This window comes from Rhodnius prolixus, unplaced genomic scaffold (assembly GCF_049639745.1).
Source record: "Rhodnius prolixus isolate KJV_2025 unplaced genomic scaffold, Rpr scaffold_12, whole genome shotgun sequence".
NCBI lineage: Eukaryota > Metazoa > Arthropoda > Insecta > Hemiptera > Reduviidae > Rhodnius > Rhodnius prolixus.
The window spans coordinates 10,521,669-10,542,618 of NW_027411635.1; the positions used below are offsets into that span (position 1 = coordinate 10,521,669).

The 20,950-nt window shown below is 34.4% G+C and overlaps 1 protein-coding gene across 1 annotated transcript in view; it reads left to right on the forward strand.

Annotated features, from left to right (window-relative positions):
- Window positions 1-19,810, forward strand: part of LOC141462088 (growth arrest-specific protein 1-like) — a 42,675-nt gene extending 22,865 nt beyond the window's left edge. Inside the window, exons 2-5 of the mRNA XM_074143686.1 lie at window positions 11,473-11,741; window positions 12,552-12,760; window positions 13,088-13,375; window positions 19,024-19,810. Coding sequence (XP_073999787.1) covers window positions 11,490-11,741; window positions 12,552-12,760; window positions 13,088-13,375; window positions 19,024-19,027 — 753 coding nt within the window. The 5' untranslated portion in view covers window positions 11,473-11,489 and the 3' untranslated portion in view covers window positions 19,028-19,810. The remainder of the gene's footprint in view (window positions 1-11,472; window positions 11,742-12,551; window positions 12,761-13,087; window positions 13,376-19,023) is intronic.
- The last annotated feature ends 1,140 nt before the right edge of the window (window positions 19,811-20,950 follow it).

Sequence of the window (20,950 nt, forward strand, 5' to 3'; positions counted from 1 at the left end):
ACATTTGAACAATTTTTTTTGGTTATGATTAGTACAAATAACTTACTGGCTATGCAATGTGCAGTTTAGGATAGAATAGATTGTGCCTTTCCCGGTTAAGTATAACAGTTGAAACCTCCCCTTCTAAGAAGGTTGAGGACTTTCTCTACCAGTTCCTTTTGCGCTACAATCTCCTTTGGCCTCAAAGTTCCAAAGATATCGGTAGCGCAGCCGATCGATTGCAACAAGTGAGAGAGGCCGTTTCCACCTCTTCCTGAGACAATCTGCACAACGGCGTTTCGAGCTAATAAGCCCTATCTTGTGCAGGTGCTTCCTGAACCTACCGTGCCATGTGAATAGGGGCTGTAATCAGAGTAATCTGATTTCTGCCCAAGCCTAGGAGTCTCTTTGGTTCTTTGTTTACACAGCAAGAGCATGATACTCTTGCCGTGTTCACCCAATTCTTTTCATGCTCTCCCTAGATCCAATCTCTGAGAGCCACACGAACTGCACCCTTGGAGATTCCCAGGACAGGTTCCAGGCCAATGAAAGGAGTGTTTGCTCCGTTCCTGGCCAGTTTTTCAGCTATTTCATTCCCCCTTAATCCCCACATGACCCGGCACACCCATTCCAGCTGAACTTTGTTGTGCCAAGCCACTTGTTCAGTTCAATGTGCAGTTTTGCAAGCTATATAATGTTAATTAGAATGAAATATGAATCCATTGCTTGAATTGAAAATAGAATGCATGTGTCCGAGCTTGGATTAAGAGAATTCAAATGAGTGAACATTCTAGATTTCGTTGATTATCTGAAGATTTGCCTGAAGCGCCTTTAACTAAACTATGTTGGGTGAAGACTATGTGAAGCCAACTACTCTTTTTAGTAGAAATTATAGGTTAAAAAGAATAATTTCGTAAACTGCTGAAATTGGTGGATATCAGAAATATCTTTTGGGAGAGTAAATACAATTAATTGTTTTGAGCAGTTGTATTTATTCATTTTTTTTTTCTGTCACATCCGGTTAAATCATCTAGATTTTACCGGAAGTATTCCTGAATCAGCTGTGTTCTACAAACTATATATATAGTACGTGTTTGTGAGGGAATACACATCTACTGTGACAGAGTATGCGTGAGCAGGGCCCCACAGTTCTAGAGCGGAGCGAACAGACCGTAGTCCTTGAGTCCTGGACCACACACGCTCTCAAACGAGGGGAAAGTGGAACCTTTAAGAATACCCCTGCCACCCCCTCCTTTATAAATAAAAAAAAAAAAATACACACACAGAGCCGTAATATCCTTCTTCCTTATACACTAAAATCGCGTCCTAACTCACACTAATATCCTTCTTTTAATAACGCAACACAAACACTCCAAAACTTTTTTTATTTATTATATTTTTAGCTCATTTCTTGGTTAATATTAATTTTGAAAACTACTCGTAATTCTAAGCGATCACAAATTGTCGCTAATATAATTCTGTGTCTGAAAAGAAATCTTGTTATATATGTCCATGATTAGAGTAAATTTAGGTCTATCGTTTAAACGAGGAAATTCAAATTTTGCAAAAAAAATAATATGTTTAATATTTTGTGCCTCAAACTAGGACAATGCTTAAAACATAAAGTAACACCTCCCTAAGCCTATAATTGTAAAGGCTAAATAGTGGACTCAGTTACCAAAACGTAGTGCTGCACGAGACCGAGACGAGGCGAGACTTTATGCAGTCTCGATCTCGGTCTCGGTCTCGTCGAGATATCTCGGTCTCGGTCTAGGACTAGTCGATATATATCGGTTTTTTGAATTTTTGTTTAAGTATTAAAAATGGTTTCCTATTAATAATATTTTCAAAAAATGTTATTATTTTCTAATAATTATTTTAATTTATATATTGGTATTGATATAAAGAAAAAAAATGTAAAAGAAGACTACTACTTACAGTTCAATGCATCATATGTTACTATTACAGTTATATATCTGTATATAATTTCAAAAAGATGTTAAAAACGAGCCAAATGAAAGACCCAAATAACATATCTGCCTTCTATATCAAGTCGATTCGTGAAATAAAAAATACACCTCCCAACAAACTTCCCGCTCCATTAGTTATGGCTGTTGGTGAAGATAAAGAATCTGATGATTCACCTTTTGACGACGACGTCGACTGCATCAATATTTTTGCACCATTTGCTCAAAAATCATCAAATATCACCGAAGCATGGAAGACAGAAATAATGAATTATAACAAATTAGACCAAGCACCAGTAGACGTTGACATTTTAGAATGGAGGAAAACACTTGAGAATTCCTTCAAAAATTTGTCTAGAATGGCGAAAGATATTTTTAGTATCTGTGCAACTTCAGTGCCATCTGAAAGATTATTTTCGCAAGCTGCGTTGATAATGACCAATAGAAGATCGGTTAGAGGCGAGACCTGCGAAGCTAATATGTATTGTGGTACTGGGTTCGATTCCCGGTCTTAGGCCTTGGATTTTATTTAATGGTTAATAAAAGACATTTACAGTAAAGTATGTTTGCTAGTCGCCTCCGCCCGCGATACCTAATTGGTAGTTGGACGTAAAGCCCGCCTGAAAATATAGGCGATTACTTTACTTTGCTTACTTTACTTATGTAATTCGAAGTCAAATAGATGTAGTATTATTGAACATATGTATATAATAAAATCGTATCTTTTAATAATTGATTCAATACCCGTAATGATTATTTATTAATAAAGAACACAATTTTATAATTTTGTAGCTAAAAATTAATATTTGAAAAACCGAGATGAGACCGAGATTTCTCGACGAGATATATATGATGTCTCGATCTCGGTCTCGGTCTCGGTTGCTCAAGTCTCGTTTCTCGTGCAGCACTACCAAAACGCTACAGTAATAAGGTTTTAGTTACTCATAATCAAGATTCTATAAATTACACTGAAATCAATAACAGGCACACCAAGCTTCTGACAGCTCTATCATCTAATTAAACCGATGTACATTTCTCATTATGTTATTCTAGAATCTGGTCTATATTTATAAATTCTAGACCATTACTAACTTAGCTTGCACCGTGTTGATATACGAGATATGGCTATTAAATAACGAGAACTGATGCTGCTACAGAAGAACTATGCATGCGCCAAATCCTAACGACCAACAGCTGTGCAGCGTAAAGCCTTCTCTTTCGATTGTAGCGTTTCACGTGTTTGTAGAGAAATCTGTCTGACCGGAATCGTTGTTTGTGTAAGAGGAGTTAGTTTCGTTTTGCCGAAAACATGATACCACACATGTGTTTGACAGCTGTGATTGTTATAAGATAAAGTTATTTCAAATTTTCCAAATTACGCTTGTTTAATTTTAAATTCTCAATTGATTTCCTTTTCTTGTAATAAAAGGCAAAATGTCATCATCATCTTATGGACAGTTTAATGCTATTTCAATTGGTGTAATTAAATTTACCATTTCTCTTGTACTCTAAAAATTAAGGCCATTTTTGTGGGCAAAGAAAAAACAGGTCGTGAAGCGTTTAAAAAAATCATTTAAATTGAAATTTTGGTCGTAAATGGGTTGTAAAAGTAAAACAGTTAGAGATTAAAAAAGATCAAATACATTATACGAAGAAAAGAATTCGTGGAATTAATAGGCTTGGCCAATGTCGCCATTTGCCAGGTTAATACGAGGTGTGGCTATTAAATAACGAGACTATTGCTGTAAAACATTTTATTTTAAATTTATACATATTTAGTTATTATCACCTTCAATATTCAACGCTATCCCTCCCTACAACGCTCCATGCGAATTTACCATTGTTCGAAACAGTGCTGGAAGTCTTTTTCTGTGAGCTCCAGCATGACGTGTGCCGCTTTTACTTTCACAGCTTCAACGCACTGAAATCGTGTTCCTTTTAATGCAGATTTGACTTTGGGGGAGCAGATAAAAGTCACATAGGGGCCAGGTCAGGCGAATAAGAACGGATGGCCTAAAACTGGGATTTTGTACTTGGCTAAAAACGTCTTGACAAACAATGCTGTGTGAGCCAGCGCGTTGTCTTGATGGAGAACCCCGTGACTTGTTCTTCCACAAATCGGGTCGTTTTTTCCTTACTCTTTCACGGAGTTGAGCAAGCACCTCACGGTAGTAATGTTGATTAATTATAATCGATATTTTCATCCGTTTTGGACGAGGCAGGGCGACCCGGGTAGTCATCATCTCCGACGTCTTCTCGGCCATCTTGGAAACGCTTGAACCAATCAAAAACTCGCGCACGTGATAAACATTCATCACCATAAACTTCTTTTAATAAAAGATAAGTTTTAGTAGCGTTTTCACCAAGTTTCATGTGAAATTTCACGACACTTCGTTGCTCTTACTACATGTGTAGTATCATGTTTTCGGCAAAACGAAACTAAAACCTCTTACACAAACGGACGGTTCCGGTCAGACAGATTTCTCTACAAAAACACGTGAGACGCTGCAATCGAAAGAGAAGGCTTTACGCTGCACAGCTGTCCGGTCGTTAGGATTTGGCGCATGCATAGTTCTTCTGTAGCAGCATCAGTCTTGTTATTTAATAGCCACACCTCGTAACCTATCTAGGAACTTTCCAAAATCTTTTAATTTGGCAAATTCTGCTACACAATATATTTGTAAGAGATGGGTGAGTTAGTACCCAGGAATAGTTTATCCCTTTCTCCGTTGATGATATCTGGATGAGTTGTTTCATATAGTGGAGTAAATATAAAGTGTAAATTCGAGATACTTTGTGTTCTACAGTTTTCGTCGATAGTTCTATTAAACATTTATACAAAACAAATAAATTACGTTGTGTTTTATTTTTCAGACATATTATTATTATTATTATTATCATTATCAATCAGTAATTAAATTTCTGCTCCAGAGAATATCTGTCAGTTGTAGTTTGAACTTCAAACAGTCAACATCGCTAGAAAGTGTCTACGTACTTGTGCTCCTACTCTTACTATTCTAAATTCTTTTTTCTTATTCTAAATTATTTCATTTTAATTTTAATTTTTTCCTTTTTCTTCCACTCACTCTTTATTTTCCTCCTGAGCTGTTTCCTCTTTCTCTGAGTTTCTTCTCTATTCACACACTAGTATTCTCTCTTTTCTTTCTTATTTTCTTCTAAATTTTTTTTTTTTTTTTTTTTTTTTTTTTTAAATTTTTCAATTTTTTTTTTATTTAATAAGTGGTGAAAATCTGAGTCGGCGAATATGTCTGCAGACAGCGGGGGTCCTGGGCCCCCGGCGTCGGACCAAAGTTCAGATAAGTTGTGTGTTGGTAATGGTAAAAGTGTCGATGTACCAAATACTAATTTAATTAACACTAAGGTGAATGATATAAATAACATTTATGTAAATGTGTCCAAAAATACTGATGTAACTTATGATGAAAATATAAGTAATATGGAAGTGGATCGATCTGTGTCCGATTCTACTACTAATACGAGTATTAACCCAATTCAATTCTTACCTAATGAAACTGGTACAAGAGCCAATAAAAGATCAGGTGAGATAATTTCGAGTGGTACCACTAAAGTGCATGTTCAGGAGATTAATGAAATCTCAAACAAAAGCCAATCAATGTTTAAACTCGATTACATTAATAAAGCGAGTAAAAATCGTTATCGTCCCAATGATAAAGGTCCATATGTTATTAACCTAGAGGGTAACAAAGGTAACCTAGGAAAAGTACATAGGATGGCATTGGGCAAGTGGTTGTTTAAATCAGCAAATGCGTACACGAAGGAGATAATTGATATTTCTGTTACCGGTCAGAACAGAATGAAAATCACAACCAATACACCACAGGCAGCTAACAACTTATTATCTTTAGGCATTCTTAAAGAACGTGAAATTGTAGCATATATCCCTAACTTTCGAGTACAATGCACAGGTGTGGTTAGGGATATTGATGTGGAATTGGATGATAGTGAAATAATACAAGAGCTTATCTCACCTTTCTCCCCACTCGAAGTCAGACGTCTTACACGTAAAAAATATATTAACGATAAACAACTTATTGAGAAATTACCTATTTGTTTTATTACGTTTGATAGCCAGACATTGCCACAATATGTATCCCTATATGGGGCAAGATGTAAGGTGGATCCTTATATTCCATCCATTAGACAATGTAAGAACTGTCTGAGATTTAGACATTCAGAGGAACAGTGCAGAAGCAGAACTAGATGTGATCATTGTGGAGAAAACCACAGAACCATTGAATGTACTGTATCTGAGGCTGTTCTGCCGACATGTGTCCATTGTAAAGGCGAGCATAGATCTACTTCTAGGGACTGCCCAGTTAAATTAACAAAAAATAATGAAATAAGAAATAAAATACTTAATAAAAATACATTTGCCACTGTCACAAAGAATAAATTTGATATCTTAAGCGAGGAGGAATTTCCTAATATAGCTGCAAATCGTTCCACAATACCAATTATAAGTAGGGATACCAATAAACTCAATAAACCAGAATCAGCTGGTACCGAAAAGTTTTCTAAAGAATACCGGGACTCCGTTAAATCAAATAAGTTTAGAAACAACGATGTGGAGCCTATAATTCGCAAAACCAACAGTCACACTAGTATGGAAATAGAGAATAAAGGAAAACTATACAGACATTCTGCATCACATCACACACGAACAGACAGACAAATCATTAACCCATCACAAGTAAACCCACAAACTGACAGACACACGGAAGAATCACAAGATAGTAATGTGGAGTATGTCTTCCAGTTAATTAATAGAATAAAAAATTATCATTCTAATAAAAATGAAATATTTAAATTTATTGCATATAACTTGGAAGAAATTATTTCTAAAAATAGCGATAGTTCAAAGTCAGGCAGTGCAAGCACAAAACAACAACCACAATCGAATAATACAGTAGTAACAGATACCAGCATACACACTCATTCACAGCGCACATCATAATACTAACTTTATTTAATAACATTATTATCTCTACGTTCATTCTTCAACTTACATACGCACAAACAAATATTTATTACAAATCTTAATCATATACATTGCGTCAATTTCATAAAATAAAATAACAAAATAAAAATAAAATAAATTAAAAAATGTTCAAAATTTTACAATTAAATGTAAGATCTCTTCAAAGCAATAGAAATTACTTAGAAACATTTCTGAAAATAAATAATATAGATATAGTATTGCTATCAGAAACCTGGTGCAAACGATCGCAAATAATTAATATTTCTAATTACAAATTTATCAGAGCCGACAGAAATGATGGATATGGCGGGTCAGGAATCTTAATAAAAAATAACATTTACTTTAAAACAATTCAATTTCAACCTAAATTCAATAACAATAAAATTCAAACCTGTGGCATTAGCTTTAAGATTTCAAATTCATATATCACTATAATATCGATTTATTGTGCACCTGGGCACAAATTTCAAAGTAATTTCTGGTCCACATTATTTAGTTCCTTGAGTTCGCCAGCCTTGATCTGTGGGGACTTCAATGCTTACCATAGAAGTTTTGGTTGTGCATTCAATAATGCTGAAGGTAGGGACCTACTCGACGCCGTACATGACGAGAACTTGTGTTTATTAAATGACGGAACAGCCACACTTTTACAAAGACCTGACAGACGTCCTTCCGCCGTTGATCTCTCCATTTGTTCCCCTTCCCTAGTACCTAGGCTAGAGTGGAAGGTTTTAGATGAACCTTTCGGTTCGGATCACTTAGGCATACACATCTCTTTGGACAAAAACATCCCCACTTTACACAACCACAGTTCCTGCCATAGAAAATGGAATCTGAAACTAGCTGACTGGGAAAGTTATACCCGCTTATCAGATAACCTGCTATCCCAACTGAGCATCTCAAGCGATCCATGTACTAATTATGTGAACTTTGTCAAAATTATTAATAGCGCAGCGGAAGCTGCTATCCCTCAAATAAAACCTTACCTTGGGCGTAGGCCCAGATTCCCTCCGAAGCCGTGGTGGGATGAGGAATGCGACAAGGCCAGAAAGCAAAACATAGATTCATTTAAAATTTACAAACTGACACCCAATCTGGCCAACTACATCAATTGCAAAAGAGCCTCTGCATTTTGTAGGAAAGTATATAAAACTAAGAAGAAGGTAAAATGGGCGGAGTTTTGTAATTCTATTAATAGAAACTCTCCGATCAAGGAAATTTGGAGTGGTGTGAGGGCTCTCCGACACGGATACACTAGACGCACAACTTCTTATGATGACTGGATTCCTGAATTCCTGTGCTCCCTTACACCCGAGATAGTTCCTAATCAAGTCACGACACCCGACATATTACCTTCCTTTGCAGATCAATTGAATAATCCCTTTTCCTTCGACGAATTAAGTCTTTCTCTTAAAACGAATACAAACACCTCTCCAGGAATTGATAATATCCACTACCCTATGTTGGTCAAACTGTCGGATTCAGGTAAGAGGATTCTCCTGAGGATCATCAATGATGTCTGGACACAAGAGAAGCGTATAGATGATTGGAGTATGCAAATAGTGGTTCCGTTACTGAAGCCGAACAAAGACCCTTCCCTACCCGACTCCTACCGACCTATTGCATTATCCTCCTGTGTTGGCAAGACATTCGAACGCCTGATTAAAACTAGACTAGAGTGGTGGGCAGAAGCGAATAAAAAAGTCCCACATTATCAGCATGGCTTCAGAAAGAAACATTGCACTCTAGACGCATTATCCACCTTCGTTTCAGATATACACAAGTGTTTTTCTGAAAATAAGTACATGATGGTGGCGAATGTCGACCTAACCAACGCATACAACAACGTCGACATCTCAATCCTAATCGACAAAATGAATACAATAGGCGTTCCATCCAGAATCATCAAACACATCCACCACCTCCTTTCATCCCGCTCCATCACAGTCCGCCACAATGGCAGATTTAAAGGGCCACGCATAACACACTTAGGATTGCCACAAGGTGCTGTCCTCAGTCCATTACTTTTCAACATCTATACAGCAGATCTCCAGGCCACCATAGGTGAGGATGCTTGTGTATCTCAGTATGCAGATGATATCATTCTGTTCAGCCAAGAGCGTACGTTAGAAGAAGCTAAAAGTAAATTAGATACAGCAATGTTGTCATTCAGCAAATGGTGTTCAGAAATGGGTCTCTCATTATCTGAAAGTAAAAGTACTGTCACAGTCTTCACTAGACACAGAAAGTGGAACCTGCCTCCGTCTCTAACTCTAGGTGGATATCACCTCCGAGTGGAGAGGGTCATTAAGACGTTGGGTATGGTAATTGACAACAAACTTTTATGGAGACAACACGTTGAGCAATTGGCTGAAAAGTGTGAACAGTCTTTAAACATACTGAGGTGCATCAATCGTCTGAACTATGGAGCTGACGTGAAGACATCACTGATGATCTATAGACAGCTGATCCTCTCCAGGATCGATTATGGGTGTTTCCTATATGGGGATGCCGCAAACACCCATCTGGATAAAGTCAGCCGGATACAGTTCAAAGCTCTGAGGTCCTGCCTGGGAGCTCTTAAATCTACTCCAACGAACGCCCTCTTAGTAGAGGCTCGCGATTTTCCTTTAGATATCAGAAGGAAGTTATTGGCTTCCCGATTTGTGGTGGACAGATTGTGTGTAAGTAATCACCCTGTTACAAAGAGAATTAGCTTCATGGCAGCCAAGGTATTCACTGAGAGGTACTGGTGCAAAAAGAAAACTCCAATTTTGGTGAAGGTTTTCTGCGACTTGTCCCATTTCTCGTCCTCCCTAAACCGTACAGATGTCTTACCCCGATATTATTTTGACTACCATGACCTCCTTAAAAATCCCTTCATTATAGACAGCCTCTACCATTATGATTCCGATTCACCAAACATAATAAATAACTGTAACTTTCTGTCAAAATTGGAGGACAAGTTCGCTGACTACGACCACTTTTACACGGACGGATCTAAGAGTGCGGATGGCGTGGGATGCTCAATCTATCACCTACAGTCGGACACAATCTTGCAATACAAACTTAACCATACTGCCTCCATATTTACAGCTGAACTGATAGCCATAAACAAATGTTTATTTAATATACGGTCTACCGACGTCAAACACTCTCTCATCATGAGCGATAGCAAAAGCGTTCTTCAGAAATTGAGACATCCTGGTAATGACCCTTCCTTCCTGGTCCTGGATACGATTAATATGATAAAGAAGTTAATCGCCAATGGCGGATCAGTCTGGTTGATTTGGGTGAAGGGTCATTGTGGGCTATTGGGAAATGAAAAAGCTGATTCTGGAGCAAAAAAGGCCACTTTATTACAGTCTCCATATTTAAATACATTGTCCCCATCCGATATTAAAAACTACGTTAAAAAGATATGCTACCAAAAGTGGGATGAAAGCTATACAAGATCTTCAGCACTAAAAGGTAAATTCTACCGATCCATAGAAACTGGTATACCGCTAAAACCTTGGTACAATAATTACTCTGAAAATAGAAAATTCTTCACCACAATAATCAGGCTCAGATTTAATCATAACTATTCTCCACACCACCTAGCCCGCATAGGGATCTCCATAGACACAACTTGCTCCTGCGATCACGAATCCATAGCCGACTCCAACCACTTAATATTGGCCTGCAAGAAATACACTCGTGGCAGGGATCAACTGTGGAGGGCGCTAGTACGGACTGACTGCCCACTACCACCAAACTTGCACACCATCTTGACACATAACAATGACGACATATACTTGGACTTGTACACATACATAAAGACGAACAACATCACACTATAACACACACATATACACATACACAAACACACACATATACACATACACAAACACACACACACAACAGTTTTCCTTACGTAAAAAAACAATAATAAACAAATAAAATAAATAGATAAAAAAAGGACAGACGATGGAAAAAGAAAAAAAACACATAAATAAGTAAAAAACAAAAAAAAAAACAAATAGATACTAACTAAAATTATGTAGAAATAAATATCAAAATCAGGGTTGCCGGCCAAATAGTCAAAAGCAGAATAACAATAATAATGGCTATCTGCCTTAGTACAGAAGGCCACAAAAAAAAAAAAAAAAAAAAAAAAAAAAAAAAAAGAATATCTGTACTTCCATACATACTTAGAAAACATCATCAGACTGTCCTAGTCCTTACCATTTAATACGGTTTTAAATTCGTTACGTGTCAATAGGCCTTCCTTATATATTTATATTCTTTTAATATAGGGCACATAGCTATAAAATGGAATACTATAACTTCTTAGTTTCAGTTATGGAGTGAAACTAATTTTAGTTAACTGATCAGTAGTACCACCACAAAGTTATTACAACTAAAATTCAGTTATAAGCTTTATTTTTATTTTTTGCTTTGGAACAATTTATAACTTTATTCTAATTAATTAATTGTTTTTTTTTGCTTCTTTTTTTTTTACAGATTGTTGAGATCCTGGCATGGCGTTGAACTTTAATATAGCTCTATTATTATTAGTATTACTATTAATATTATTATGCAATTATTGTATGGCGATACCATGTGAAGATGCACGATTAAAATGTGCTTATAGAGATGGCTGTGGTATGGCATTGCACAACTATTTGCTCGGCTGTACAAGTCTAGAATTAAAATCAGATTTCTGTCCCGAGCAATGCCAACATGCGCTAATTGCTTTGACGTCAACAAATGAAGGCAAAGAATTAATGAAGGTAAATTAACGTATAGATTTTTATTTTTCTATTTACAAATTAAATATGGGCCTGCTCATAAATAGCTTTACTTTATAAAAGTTATAAAATGTGAGAAAAGTATATTTATAAAAATCAACCATATTTTTATCTAAATAAGTTTTCTAACTCAAAACTCATCAACATACGCCTGATGTTTACAAATACCATAAATTTGTTAATTTTTAGCATATACAAGGTACGCCATTATGGACAAATTCAAATGGTTCTATTATTATTATTATTATTATTATTATTATTGTTATAATTAATTTAAGGCGTCAACATATGGGTTTATTAACGCCCGCTGCCGGCCTCTACGAATAAATTACAAACCAAAATGATAGGCCTAACATGTTTTAAGCCCAAGGACAAGCGGATCTATGCTGTGATACTTCTAGATTTTTATATTCTTCCAATTAGGAGTTTTGCTTAAAATTCTTAAAGATGGTTATAAAAAAAAAGGCAAAGTTACGATCTATATGATTGATATAGCCAACTCTCTTGCAGCAAATCTGCGGCAGAAGCAATGGAAAAAAGATTAATAACTTTTGTAGCTGAAAAACAGTTCAAACATTAAAAAACATGGTGTTTGTAAACATCGAAGTATGTGAATGGAATGCAAAGAAGTCCAAAGAATATTTTTATTTTGAAAAATACGCCACTTACACTCTTTTTTTTAAAAAAAAAGAAATATGCGTCGCTTTACAGAAGCAGATACTATTCTTGGATACTCAGAGCTATCTGAGGATAGACTGCAAAACAAATTCTAATCAAAGATTTTGTTCACAGTGCGAATGTGGTGATAATATGTGTCGTGAAACGAAAGCGCGTGTAGAAGTATGCCGACCTCAGGTGATACGTGCAACTCGAGCGGAAACTGTGGTCAGCTGTGAGGTTGCACAATGGATTTGCAGTGCAGATACGCTTTGCTCGACAGCTTTGATGTACTACAACATGAATTGCCGGTCAATGTTCGCTGGCCGCAAATGTTCGCCTAGGTGAGAGAAAGATTGCTATTGTGGTTTTTGAGATACTCTTAGCCAGTGCAGATTTAATCAATCTTTACTTAAGATCTGCAATGCACCGTGTTAAGGAATGTGCAAGGATATGGCCAAAGTTCTAGATACATTATCTGTTCTAAAAAGTTCCCCCCAATCTACTTTATATTAATGGTCAGTCTCAGCAGATGTATTTCGTTGACATACAATTCTCAGCATTCGGCCCAATAACCAACAAGCTGAATCTCGAAATAACATAAAATATCCTCCCAGAACATATAGCTATGAACTAGTATGATATACATTTTTAATTACGTTTGATTACAGGTGTAAAAATTCGATAGAGATCTTACGACGCCAGGAGAAAGCAGCAAAACTAGATTCTTGCGTTTGCAATGGCCGTGAGGACTATAATTGCAATACGATACGAACAAATATGGAGTCATTGTGCTTCAATAAACATAAGAACAATCCATTTTCCACATCCACATCTATAATAACCTCGAATCCAATTGAAACAAACGAATTGGAGGTGAAATCTATCAATTCTGGATTCATCCGGAGTCCACTCGATATAGTCCAATTAACAATATACGTTAGCATTATTTTAATAAGGTGAGATTATTTCTATTTTAATTTTTTTTTTTTTTTTTTTTTGACGATTTCATTTTCTGATTTAACATTATTTTATTACAAAATGGCGGCCATGATTTTCTGGCAAAAATAAAAAATGGTGGGCTAATAGCTCAGGATATAGGCCAATCACTCCTTATAAGCTATAATTTCAATATGGTGGCGTCTTGTTGAAAGTGTTCGTTCGTTCATTATCTCGTTTTTTACGCTTTCCATAGTTTTGGAGATGGCCTACTAATCGTGACTTAGTACACAATCAGTTCTTCAACTATGAATTAAGAACGTTAATAAATCTTGCAACATCTAGTAACTTGCAAGAGAGAATACCAACGATAAGATGGTAGCCGACACTAAATGATTACCCTTACTTTAGGGCCAAAACACCCTTTTCTACATCAGAGAATGAATCTTTATCTCTTTGCCCCTTTGGTACTTAATTATTCAATATTATTTACAATTGAGTCTTTTTCAAATCTCTTTAGTTGGATACAAGTATTACTTGCAACTTAAAAGTGGATATATTCTGGGCAACGAAAACAACCATATTTGGCAAAATAACTGTTAAAGACTATTAAAACTGTCCGGTAGGACAGTTGTATAAGGATTGATCGTCAAAAAGTGCACGAAAAAGCGTAACGTTAAAAAACACCCAACTTTGACAATTTTTTTCTCTTTTTCTGTAAAAGATAAAATTCCCAAATTTTCTTTAAAATATAGGGCAAACCCTCCTTTATAACTGTAATTTTTTTTGCAACCCCCCAGACCTAATAGATTTTGAGAAAAAAGTTGCCGAAAATGAGCAAAAACGGCATTTTCAGAAATTGTTGTTGTTCTTCTTCTTCTTCTTCTTGTTGTTGTTGTTACCTTTTTTGTAAACTACGTAGCGCCTAAACGCGAGAACCGATTTTCATGAATGAGGTGACATTCGATTCGGAATTTTATGTAGATGTGCCTTTTGGGGGTCTCGACGCTGTACACCGAATTAGAGAGGAGTTAGCCCCCTTTATGTAAGGCCCCCTTCAAAATTATTATTACTAATTACTCTGTAAATCTTAGCCCGATTTTGATAAAATTTGGTAGGATGATAGAGTTAGGGCTCCCCTACGTAACGTTAAAGCGGCGATCTGCTCTTACACTAGTTAAGGGGAAGTATAGCAATCGTTTCAAATTATCGACAAGTGAACTGATTTTCATGAATGAAGTGTCATTCGAATCGAAATTTTGTACAGATTTGCACTTTAAAAGTCTCGTCGCTACGCCTCATATGGAGGGGAGTTTGCCCCACCCAAGTAAGGCCGTTTCTAAAACTATTATTACCAATATTTCTATAACGCTTTGTCCGATTTTGATAAAATTTAGCACGAAGAAGTGATTAAAGCTCCTCTACATGGCTGTGAAGTGCCATCATGCTCTTACACCTACTAAGAGGAAGTACTGAAATCGTTAAAATTATCAATGGGTGAACCTATTTACATTAATGAATTGTCGTTCGATTCAAAATCTTTGCCTCTTTGCCTTTTAGGGAGAAGTACTGTAATCGCCCGTTTATTTTTCTTACTCCTCTTAAAAGGAAGGTCTGAAATCGCAGTTTAAATTTGCTTTTTACGTACAAATACCTTCCTATTTTATATAAAAAGGCTTTCTCAAAAAAATTGTTATTGAGGATGGTTTGGGGACCGCAACTATAATCATTCTTTAAAAAGATCTCTCCAGTGGTAGTTACGGTTCCTACTTAACACCTTATCAGGTTATAATGTTAGAATTGCTTATTCCAAATTTAAAAAAAACAGTAAAGCAGATATGTAACTAAGCAAAATAGACAAAAATGAAAATCTATCCAAAAGGTACAAAAATCTCCTTAACAAAAACTTACAGTTTAAAAAGTTAAGTATAAGGGTTGATTAAACGCCAAAAGGTACACAAATCAGCAAGTATCCAACATTTCATTCAAGCTTAGTTGATATAATTTAAGTAATTTTGCTGCATTAACTTTTCCTTCACATTTTTTAGAATTTATTAGATGTCACAGAACCTTATGCTGGCCATTTTCATCTACAAAAAATTTGTTCAAGTAGCACTGTAGATTGACTGTAATATCTATTAATCTATAATAATCAAACTATTAATTACAGGTTAAAAAGAAAACGTTATAAAAAATAAAAAAAATTACGAGGCTACAAAATTTAAAAACTTTTTAAAAAAAATGCTTACACCAACATACATCAATGATTTCGATTATTTTATTTTTAATAAAAATCGTCTGTTTAAGTTCATTCTTCGATTAAAGTAATTGTTATTTTATGTAGTAGTCAAACGTTTATAATAATAGGTAATAATTATCTGGCTTTATAGAAAATAATATAGTTTTCTTCAATCACACTCTCAATGTAGCTGTTCTTCTCACAATGTTATATATATGTTATGTAATATAAAATAAATAAGTATTGCATACTTTTAGGACAGCTAATTATTCCAGTATTTTACTGTAAGTAAAATTAAATTACAATAGAGAAATGAATAATTGTTGAATAATCTACTTGTTATTAACTGTGTGTTATTTGTTCTCACGAATATTTCGGTTAGACGAATTCAAGTCTGAAATATTGTTTTAAATCCTCCGTGATTCAAATTTAAACAGTAGCCGACTCTAACTTTGTCTTTTTCTACTTTAACATGCATGTATAAGATGTGACAACTTCAGAATAAAGGGCATATTAAAGATAAATCAGAAGAATAATAATTATTTGGAATAGAGTTAAAATAAAGTACCTATTTAAAAACGAAGATATAATATACATTTTATCATAATTATAACCAAATAATATTATGAACGAACTGGCCAGCATAAGGGTCTGTGACATCTAATAAATTCTAAAAAATGTGAAGGAAAAGTTAATGCAGCAAAATTACTTAAATTATATCAACTAAGCTTGAATGAAATGTTGGATACTTGCTGATTTGTGTACCTTTTGGCGTTTAATCAACCCTTATACTTAACTTTTTAAACTGTAAGTTTTTGTTAAGGAGTAATAATATATAAGGGTTGATCGTCAAAAACTGCACGAAAAAGCGTAACGTTGAAAAACACCCGACTTTGACAATTTTTTTCTCTTTTTCTATAAAAGATAAAATTCCCAAATTTTCTTTAAAATATAGGGCAAACCCTCCTTTATAGCTGTAATTTTTTTGCAACAACCCAGATCTAATAGGTTTTGAGAAAAAAGTTGCCGAAAATGAGCAAAAACTGCAATTTCAGAAATTGTTGTTGTTCTTCTTCTTCTTCTTCTTCTTCTTGTTGTTGTTGTTGTTGTTGTTGTTGTTGTTACCTTTTTTGTAAACAACGTAGCGCCTAAACGCGTGAACCGATTTTCATGAATGAGGTGTCATTCGATTCAGAATTTTATGTAGATGTGCCTTTTGGGGGTCTCGACGCTGTACATCGAATAGGAGAGGAGTTAGCCCCCTTTATGTAAGGCCCCCTCCAAAATTATTATTACTAATTACTCTGTAAATCTTAGCCCGATTTTGAAATAATTTGGTAGGATGATAGAGTTAGGGCTCCTCTACGTAACATTAAAGCGGCGATCAGCTCTTACTCTTGTTAAGGGAAAGTATAGCAATCGTTTCAAATTATCGACACGTGAACCGATTGTCATGAATGAAGTGTCATTCGAATCGAAATTTTGTACAGATTTGCACTTTAAAAGTCTGAACGCTGTGCCTCATAAGGAGGGGAGTTTGCCCCACCCAAGTAAGGCCCTTTCTAAAACTATTATTACCAATATTTCTATAACGCTTAGTCCGATTTTGATAAAATTCAGCTCGAATAAGTTGTTAAAGCTCCTCTACTTGGCTGTGAAGGGCCATCAAGCTCTTGCACCTACTAAGAGGAAGTACTGCAATCGTTAAAATTATCAATGGGTGAACCTATTTACATTAATGAATTGTAAATCTTTGCCTTTTAGGGAGAAGTACTGTAATCGCAGTTTATTTTTCTTACTCCTCTTAAGAGGAAGTACTGAAATCGCAGTTTAATTTTGCTTTTTACGTACAAATACCTTCCTATTTTATTCAAAACGCTTTCTCAAAAAAATTGTTATTGAGGATGGCAACTATAATCATTCTTTAAAAAGATCTCTCCAATGGTAGTTACAGTTCCGACTTAACACCTTATCAGGTTATAATGATAGAATTGCTTATTCTAAATTTTAAAAAAAATCTCTGAAACAGATAAGTAACTTTGTAAAATAGACAAAAATGAAAATCTATCCAAAAGGTACAAAAATCTCTTTAACAAAAACTTACAGTTTAAAATGTTAAGTATAAGGGTTGATTAAACGCCAAAAGGTACACAAATCAGCTAGTACCCAACATTTCATTCATGCTTAGCTGATATAATTTAAGTAATTTTGCTGCATTAACTTTTTCTTCACATTTTTTTAGAAATTATTAGATGTCACAGACCCTTATGCTGGCTAGATCATTCATTATATTATTTTGTTATAATTATGATAAAATGTATATTATATCTTCGTTTTTAAATAGGTACTTTATTTTAACTCCATTTCAAATTATTCTTTGGATTTATCTTTAATATGCCCTTTATTTTTAGTAGTCACATATACATTCATGTTAAAGTAGAGAAAAACAAAGTTAGAGTCGGCTACTGTTTAAATTTGAATCACGGATTTAACAGAATATTTCAGTCTTGAATTCGTCTTACCGAAATATTCGTGAGCACAAATAACTCACAGTTAATAACAAGTAGATTATTCAACAATTATTCATTTCTCAATAAATTGTAATTTAATTTAGTCTCCCTAATTTTACTTATAGTAAAATACTGGAATAATTAGCTGCCCTAAAAATATGCATATCTTATTTATTTTATATTACATATATTCAACATTGTGTGAAGAACAGCTACATTGAGAGTGTAATTGAAGAAAACTATATTATTTGCGATAAAGCCAGGTAATTATTACCTATTATTACAAACGTTTGACTACTACATAAAATAACAATTACTTTAATCGAAGAATGAACTTAAACCGACGATTTAAAAAAATAAATAAAATAAAATAAACAAAATCATTGATGTATGTTGATATAAGCATTTTTTAAAAAAAGGTTTTGAATTTTTTAGCCTCATAATTTTTTTTTATTTTTTATAACGTTTTTCTTTTTCACCTGTAATTAATAGTTTGATTATTATAAATAACTAGATATTACAGTCAATCTACAGTGCTACTTGAACAAATATTTTGTAGATGAAAATGGCCAGCATAAGGGTCTGTGGCATCTAATAATTTCTAAAAAAATGTGAAGAAAAAGTTAATGCAGCAAAATTACTTAAATTATATCAGCTAAGCATGAATGAAATGTTGGGTACTAGCTGATTTGTGTACCTTTTGGCGTTTAATCAACCCTTATACTTAACATTTTAAACTGTAAGTTTTTGTTAAAGTATAAGGATTAACATTATTTTTGTGTCAAAATTATATTTGAGTGTAACAGGTTATAGGTTAGAATTTTAGAAGATAAAAGTTGAAGTGAGTGTAAATAATTAAGGAACCAGATTTTGTTAAAAAAATAAATAGAAAATGCAGTATTATTATGTTTTATTACAGGTAGCGCTAGAGTCAAAAAAAAAGCGAAGCTAACTACGCAAATAAACACCTCGTATCTAATTACTTCTACTCTACCTCAGGTGAAACCAAGAAAATGTATTATTTCTATTTATTTATCTACAATTGGATAAATTATGTATTTTTTATTTCTAGAATAAAATATGTATCGTCTTCCTATAACATAGAGTTACCTGATTTTATAAAAAAAATAAAAATAAAACAAGATGGCAGAATTTTATCTGCTTGTATTTCTTAAGAAATAATTTAATGTATTTTTTTAGGATTATTTATTTTAGGGTGCAGGGAATCTATTTTTTACTGTATTCACTTAATTTATTGTCTATTTGATAAAATAATAATAATAATAATAATTTATTTGTGGAATTTGGAAAAATTGTATTTTGTGCTGTTTTTGAAGAATAACTTTCCTTTTGCGGGCAGATTTAGGGAGAAGTCGAAATCTATTGGGCTAATAGAAGATTGCTGGTTTCAAGGCCATTCCTATAGCAGATTAATTTGATTCGTAAACATTAGAGGCAGTAATGTACGAACACCAAGAATACTTTGAAAATGTTACTAAGGTTCTAGTGTTCTGGTATTATAGATCTGTCTATTCTATGGGATAGCCAGCCAAATCTATTGTTGTCTATTTTTAACCACCAAGTGATCATTTAGTTCAAAACTGCTAGAATATGCCAAAGTCCTGCAAAAGTTGTATATCAGATGCTGTAATTAGAAGCCTAGGGTCTTCTAGGCCTAGTAAAATATTGTTAGCCTAGGTATTGTAGCCCCACAGCTGAGACCAAAATGGTCCAGGAATGGAAAAATGATCCTAGGTTATGTTCAAGGTTCTTGAGAAGGTAACTAACTGGTTTTCTAGTTATAGCCCGGGATTTCTAGCTAGTGTTGGCCGCTTACCTTAAAGGTGGGATTGAATGAATTCAACAGATTACATGATAAATCTATTCTTATTATTATAAATTTATCCACATTGTAAATACATAAAATATAATTTATTATTTACAAAAATAAAGTGTATTATCTAATAATAATAATTAATGGGCAAAATACATTCATAAACCAAAGAATAAATACAAAATAAATGAATAAATAATGTATTCACAAAATATTGTTTGTTTCGACTTTTTGTTAATTTGAAAATACATTTTAGAATTTAAAAAAAAAAAGAAAAAGAAATCAATTCATATTATTTTATACGAAAATATATTTTTGAGAAAAATTCTAAATTTTGTAGTACTTTCTTTCAAAATTGGATTCAAATTTTTTTTTTTAAGTACCTTTACCTTGTCATTACACTACTCTGGAATTGCAGTTTATGGTAAGTTACGAGGGTCGTTTGAAAAGTCCGTGCAAAAATAAAAACTACTTAATTTTTTGGGGTAAACCTTTTTTATTTTTCAACATAGTCTCCTTTTAGGCTTATACACTTCGTCCAACGCTGTTCTAGTTTGTTGATCCCTTCCGAATAATAGGATTTGTCCAAGTCTGAAAAATAGCCTTTCGTTTCTGCAATCACCTCCTCGTTTGAATAAAATCTTTTTCCCGCCAGCCATTTCTTCATATTGGGGAACAAATAGTAGTCCGAGGGAGCCAAGTCTGGAGAATAGGGGGGATGTGAAACGAGTTGGAACCCTATTTCCATTAATTTTGCGACCACAACTGCTGAGGTGTGAGCTGGTGCGTTGTCGTGATGGAAAAGGACTTTTTTGTGGGCCAATCGTGGGCGTTTTTCTTGCAGCTCGGTTTTCAAACGGTCCAATAACGATGAATAATATGCACCTGTAATAGTTTTACCCTTTTCCAGATAGTCGATGAGGATTATTCCTTGCGAATCCCAAAAGACAGTCGCCATAATCTTTCCGGCCGAAGGAACGGTCTTCGCCTTTTTTGGCGCAGATTCATTCCC